General features: G+C 38.4%; 1 protein-coding gene across 1 annotated transcript; it reads right to left on the reverse strand.

Annotated features, from left to right (window-relative positions):
- Window positions 1–2,309: 2,309 nt before the first annotated feature.
- LOC100619158 (zinc finger protein 3-like) lies at window positions 2,310–2,741 on the reverse strand. Its single transcript, XM_056821011.1, has one exon. The coding sequence runs from the start codon at window positions 2,739–2,741 to the stop codon at window positions 2,310–2,312; it is 432 nt and encodes a 143-aa protein (XP_056676989.1).
- Between the last annotated feature and the right edge of the window lie 4,026 nt (window positions 2,742–6,767).

The following is a 6,767-nucleotide window of genomic DNA, read 5'->3' on the forward strand; positions in this document are numbered from 1 at the left end:
TCCCACAAAGCCTGCCTCAACTATTAACTTCTCAATCCCTAACATTATCACCCCTCTGACCTCACTTCTCACACTTTATACAAATTCATCTCTTTTCAACCTGGTTTGGTCTTCCACTATTCCTAGCTCATCATTTGAGCTCCCTGTTCATTTTTACTTGGGTTAAATCCCAAGTTGACAAGTAGAGAACTGCTTTCTTGCACCTAGATTTTAACAATGGACTCATCTTAGTCTATGGGAGAAGGGGAGTCATTGCTAGCCTCCATTACTAGAGAAATCTAAGAGGATCTAAGAAATGGTATAAAAAGAAATCTAATTCAGGAAAGTTTATAAAACCTGAAAATCAAACACTTCGCTCCTCTTGTTATGAAGAGAATCAGAAAGAAGATATGGGACCTCCCCCAAGATTCTTCTCCACCTGGCCCTAATTCAAACATTTTTTACTTTCACCTACAGCAGAGAACTATGTGCTAAGCTCCAAGCAACAACAGACACTAATGCCAGAGCAGTTACCTAGAGTATGGAATAGCCTCCCTATTTGTATGAGTTTAATATCAAGTGCAGAAATGAATTTGAATTACTAATATTTGGAAATGAGTATAAGTGCAGTTCCTCCAGCATTTTGACCAGTGTCCTTCACAAAAGGTGTTTCTTTCTGCAGCCTGAATTTGATCCCTGGTAAGGGAGTTCCCTTGGACCACAACAGATTCCTTGACCCTGCAGCAGATTTTCTTTACCTGGTCCATTAACAGCTTCTTCATGGTGTTCACCAAGGTATCTTCTTCCTAGAGAAGTGATATGTGAGATAATATGCTGATATATGAGAGAATATCCTAATGTGTTTGTTTGTAGTGGATAAAGATTGAGTTTTGGGTAACAGTTAATTTCCCCTTCCCACCTTCACAGAATGCACTCTCCCACTGCCCATTCTAGGCTTATTGACATAGCTTGCCTTTCTGGGAATGATGGTATACTGTTCTTTTTCTTCCTTTCTCCCATACTGGAAATTCGCTGAGCCACATCTGGTCAGCATGATACAAAGGAAAAAGTACCCACACTGGAATCAAGAGGACCTGGACTCAATTCCATCTTCGATGACAATTACTACCTGTAATTACTGCCTGTGTGACCTTATTCAAGTCACTTATTTATAAGCTTCATTTTCCTCATCTCTAAAATAAGAGAATTGAATGAGGCCTCATAAGTCTCTTCTAGCTAGTTCTAATTCTACAATTCTAAGTTACTTCTTTCTTCTCTCTCTAATATAGAGCAAGTGGGTTTTCCCCAGAAATACTGGAAAAAATGGCAAAACAAATTCCAAACCAATTATGAGGCAGAAAAATCTGGGTTTAAGTCCTGACTATAACAGTTGTTAACTCTGTGATTCTGGACAAGTCACTTAGATTGTAAATTCCTTAAGGTCAGGGATGATGGTTCTCTTTTTATATCCCCAACACATAGCACAGTGCCTGGCACAGAATAAGCACTTGATAAATGTTTATAGAATGAACTTAACCACTGTAAATCTCAATTTCTTCATTTGCAAAATGAAGGTTCGATTAGATGGCCTCTCACGTTGCTTCCATTTTCATTGGTTTTGTAAAAAATATGAGTTCAACAACTCTTCCTTCCTCAATGGGAATTCTAGGTATGATAACTACATTAAGAAGAGGAATTGTACAAGAGATAACTGGAAAAGATTGAAGCTAAATATCCATTGAACACTTACTAAGTGTCTAATAAAAGTAAAGCATGACATTAAAAGTTTAAAGTCCAGTTGGGATTAAAAACAATCTTCCATATATAGTTAGAAGGCAAATAAAAACCATATATAGAATCATAGAATAGCAAAGCTTTAAGTAATTGAGGTCAATCCCCTCAATTTAATCTTTTCATTATACCAGTGCATAAATTAAGTAGAAAATAACATATCAAAACATCAATACACAAATACAAATAAGAGCCTGATGGTATTTATGAGTAGAATTGGAAGTGGGCTTCCTGAAAAAGGGATTTTTACAGGCTCTTCAAAGTGATGAGCAATGACATAAGAAAACATGAAAACAGGTAAAAAGGCACAGAGGTAGGAATGAGCAGATTTTGTGCTAATTAGTTGAATTATATTGGCTTGAAGCAAGTGGACAAGTGAGGGAGATTGTTCTATCTGGACTTGTACTTAGTACTCATAGATTCACTCCCCTTTGCCTTACTGTGCCTCCCTCCCCCCAAAAAAAACCTATGACTAAGTTTATTGGCCTAAATTTATTATGTTAAATATCTATGTTGTGTTCTTCATTATCTCCACCAGCTTATGCTCTGATGTGAATTCTCTGGTGTTTTCTCAAGTTTGAATTCCATCTAAAGGTTTTCCCACATTCATTACATCCATATATTTTCTCCCCAATATGAATTATTTGATGTTGAATGAGGGTTGAACTCCGACTAAAGGCTTTCCCACATTCATTGCATTCATATGATCTCTGTCCTGTATGAACTCTTTGATGTTGAATGAGGCTTGAGCTATGAATGAAAGCCTTCCCACAGGCATTACATTCATGGGGTTTCTCTCCAGTATGAATTCTCGAATGTAGGATAAGATAAGAGCTCTGACTAAGAACTTTTCCACAATCTACACCCATAGGGTTTTTCTCCAGTATGAATTCTCTGATGTAGGATAAGATGTGAGCTCCCACTGAAGGCTTTCCCACATTCATTACTTTCATGAAGTTTCTCTCCACCATGAACTCGATGTTTTAAAAGGCCTGAGCTATCTAAAACATTCCCAAACTCATTACATTGATGGTCTGTCTCCTCAGTGTGAACTCTCTGGTGTTCATTTAGATGTGAATTATGATTAAATGCTTTCCCACATTTATTACACCTGTAGGGTTTTACTCCAGTATGAATTAATTTATACTGAAAAAAGTTTTAACTCTGACTGAAGGATTTCTCACATATATTACATTTATAGGGTTTCTCTCCAGTATGAATTCTTTGATCTTCTCGAAGATGTGAGCTTCGACTGAAAGCTTTCCCATATATATGACATTTATGTGGTTTCTCACCAGTATGAGTTCTCTGGTGTAGAATAAGGTGTGAACTCTGACTGAAAGCTTTTCCACATGCATTACATTTGTAGGGTTTCTCCCCTGTGTGTACTCTTTGATATTGAATAAGGGTTGAGCTCCAACTGAAAGCTTTGCCACATTTTCTACATTTATAGGGTTTCTCTCCAGTATGGATTCACTGATGTAATGTAAGCTGTGAACTCTGACTAAAAACCTTGCCACATTCTTTACATTCATAGGGTTTTTCTCCAGTATGAATTCTCTGATGTAACATAAGTTGTGAACGCCTACAGAAATCTTTCCCACATTCATCACATTTATAAGGTTTCTCTCCTGTATGAATTTTCTGATGTTCAATAAGGTGAGAGTTGAGCCCAAAAGCTTTCTCACAATCAGTGCATTCAAAAGGTTTCTCTCCAGTATGAATTCTCTGATGCAGATAAAGCTCTGAATTGTATCTGAAGCTTTTCCCACAAGTATCAGATTTATGAGCTCTCTCTGTAAGATCTCTTTGCTGTGCAAAAAAATTAGAGTTCAGCCTAAAGTTTCTCCTAAATTCATTATATTCTTGTGCCTTCTTTCTTGTGAGTTGTTTTTTTGGGGGTTTTTTTTGGTTTTTTTTTTTTTTTTGATGAGAGGTGGTTACTTTCCTAAAATCTTTCTCCTGGAAAGGATATTTCCTTAAGCTATCCCCTGAAGGATTTGTCTTCTGTCTCTTCAAAGTGCCTTCAGTGTCACAAGCTTTTCCAAATGAAAGAACTTGGGAACTTTCCAATGCTTTACCCTCTGATTCTATTTCTTTAAAAATTTCCTGATTATGAGTAGATAGCCTGTTCTCGGTCTTGATCTTAGAACCTGAAAAAAATAAACGGAAAAAGTAGATGTCTCCTGTTGTCTGTATAAAAGGAAGCAGAACTTGGCATAGTGGGTTCTCAAGTATATGTTCCTGAACTAATGAAGAAGAAATAAGATCATAAAACTGAAACCAGTATCTAAAATAAATTTTGACAATATAACTTTCAATATCTTACCAAAAAGGGAACAAAATGGGAACTTAACCTCTGGTTCATGAACTCTCCCCATGATTGTGAACTTTAGATTTACTCCACCCTGCTTAATCTAACAAAAAAGTAATGTCTACACCCCTACTTAAGGATTAAGTATTGAGAAGGATGGCCTATGACAGACATGTGCTAGCAAATGACAAAGAGAAACAACTGACAGACCCCTGGGCTGTCCTAAGTCAAGCTTAAGCTACCATTCGTACATGTGAGATGCAGGAAAGTGATATAAAAATAGTCTATATATTCACATCACTTCCTCTCTTGGTCTCTTTTCGCGGAGAGGTGGCTCTGGGGGCAGCATGCTGAGCATCTTGTTATCTTGGCGTGGTGGCAGCTATTGTCCGGATTTAGCAGTGAGAGTCCTTGATGCGCTACTGGAAAAGCTTAGTAACCTAGTTCAGGTGAGGCATCTTCTCTGAGCTCTCTTGGAGTTTAGTCTGATTCTTTTGTCCTTTACCTTACAAAACACTATCCTCTTAGGAAAGCCTCTAATCTTCTGAAAAGACCTCGTGGCAGAGGTCTTTGAACTCCTCCTGGCACAGGCCAGGCAAGAGAAATCCTATGCCCTTTCCCTCTCTCTTCTCCTTAATTCCCTCTCTCTATATTAATTAAACCACCATAAATTTCCAAACTGATTTGGGTATTTTATTTGGGATTTTCCCTGGCAACCAATTAAATTTAGATTAAGTCACAACCCTAAAATTTCCCCTTACATGATATCCATGGATAAATTTCAGGAAATTTATAAACTTGGATGAAAAAAAATTACATCTAAATTTCAACAAAAAAATAAGTTCCCTTTGAATCAATTCTAAGGCAGAAGAATGGCAAGGGTTAGGCAATTAGGGTTAAGTGCTTGCTCAGGATCACATAGTTAGGATCCTCTCAACTCCAGGCTTGGCACTCTATTCACTATGCTATTTAGCTGCCCTATTATAAGCATTTTAAATATTATTCTGAGAAAATTCCATAGCAATTAAGAGATTATCAAAGTTGTCCATAACATATAAAAGGGTAAAAACCCTGGAATAATATAAACACTGAATTTAGAGACAGAAATTTTTGTTTCAAATCCTGCTGATGCTACTTATTGGCTTACATAGAGTTTAGCAAGTCACTTATTATGATGTACCTCAGGTTCCTCATTTGCAGTCATTTGTAAATATGAATTTTAGATTGACTCGACCCTGCTTAGTTTTTAGAATATTAGCAACCAGGAATATATACACCCCTACTTAAGGATTAAGTGTTGGGAAGGAAGGCCTATGACCACCATGTGCCAGCAAGTGACAAATCAGAAACAACTGACTGACCCCTTGGGCTGTCCTAAGCCAAGCTTAAGCCACCATTGGTACATGTGAGACACAGGAAGTGATGTAAAGAACTGCCTTTATATTCCGCATCACTTCCTGTGATCGCTCTCTTGGCGGCATTGGGAGGTCTGGGCAGCATTTGGAGTACCTGCAGGTTTTGGCTCTGTAGCATGGTTTAGTTGAGGCATCTTCCCTGAGCAACCTTGGTGATTAAACCAAGGCTGATTCCTCCTTTCCTTGACCTCCTGAAAGGCACTATCCTCCAAAGAAGCCCCTCATCTTGGAGGAGGCCTCATGGCTGGAAGCCAAGCTAGATTTAATCTTCTGAGAAGGCCCCTTGGCTGAGGCCTCTGAACTTCCCTTAGCTTAAGCTAGGCCAAAGAAATCTTATACCCTTTCCTCTCTCTCTTCTTAATTTCTTCCTACTATTGTAATTAAACCACCATAAAAATACCAAACTGACGAGTATTTTGTTGGGATTGAATTTAAATCCCTGGCAACCACTAAAATAATATATTAAGTCAACAACCCTAATTTTACCCCTAACATAAAATGAGGGGATTAGACCAAATGCTTTCCAAGGTCTCTTCTACTCGATTATTTTGGTTTCCTATGATAGAAGATTCTTACTTAATGTTCTCTACATTTTTTTAAAACCCTTGACTTCTGTCTTAGAATCAATTCTAAGGCAGGAGGGTGGTAAGGGCTAGGCAATGGGGGGTTAAGTGACTTGCCCAGGGTCACACAACTAGGAAACGTCTAAGGTCAGATTTGAACTTAGGACTTCCCATCTCCAGGCCTGGCTCTCAATCCACTGAGCCACCTAGCTGTCCCTTAATGCCTTAAAAATTGTTTTTTTGTTTTTGAATACCATTAAAATACAGATCTATATGTAATAGCTGCCATTATCCATTTTAAAGCACATCTTTTATTAGAAAATATACTGAATTTGGAATCGAAAACCTGTTCAAGTCTTAGGCCTACTACTGTTCACTTGTAGTGTGATCCCCCCTCCCCCCAGGTAAACCACTTGTATGGCCCATAGTTTTCTTGCTTATAAAATGAAGGGTTTGGGGGTAGCTGGGTAGCTCAGTGGATTGAGAGCCAGGCCTAGAGATGGGAGGTCCTAGGTTCAAATCTGGCCTCAGACACTTCCCAGCTATGTGACTCTGGGCAAGTCACTTAACCCAATGGGGGTTGACAATGGGTCAAGCCCTTACCACTCTTCTGCCTTGAAACCAATACACGGGTGGAAGGTAAAGGTTAAAAAAAATCAAATCTTTCCTCAGAAACTTCCTAGCTGTGTGTCCCTGAGCAAGTCC

This window comes from Monodelphis domestica, chromosome 3, assembly GCF_027887165.1.
Source record: "Monodelphis domestica isolate mMonDom1 chromosome 3, mMonDom1.pri, whole genome shotgun sequence".
In the NCBI taxonomy this organism is placed as follows: domain Eukaryota; kingdom Metazoa; phylum Chordata; class Mammalia; order Didelphimorphia; family Didelphidae; genus Monodelphis; species Monodelphis domestica.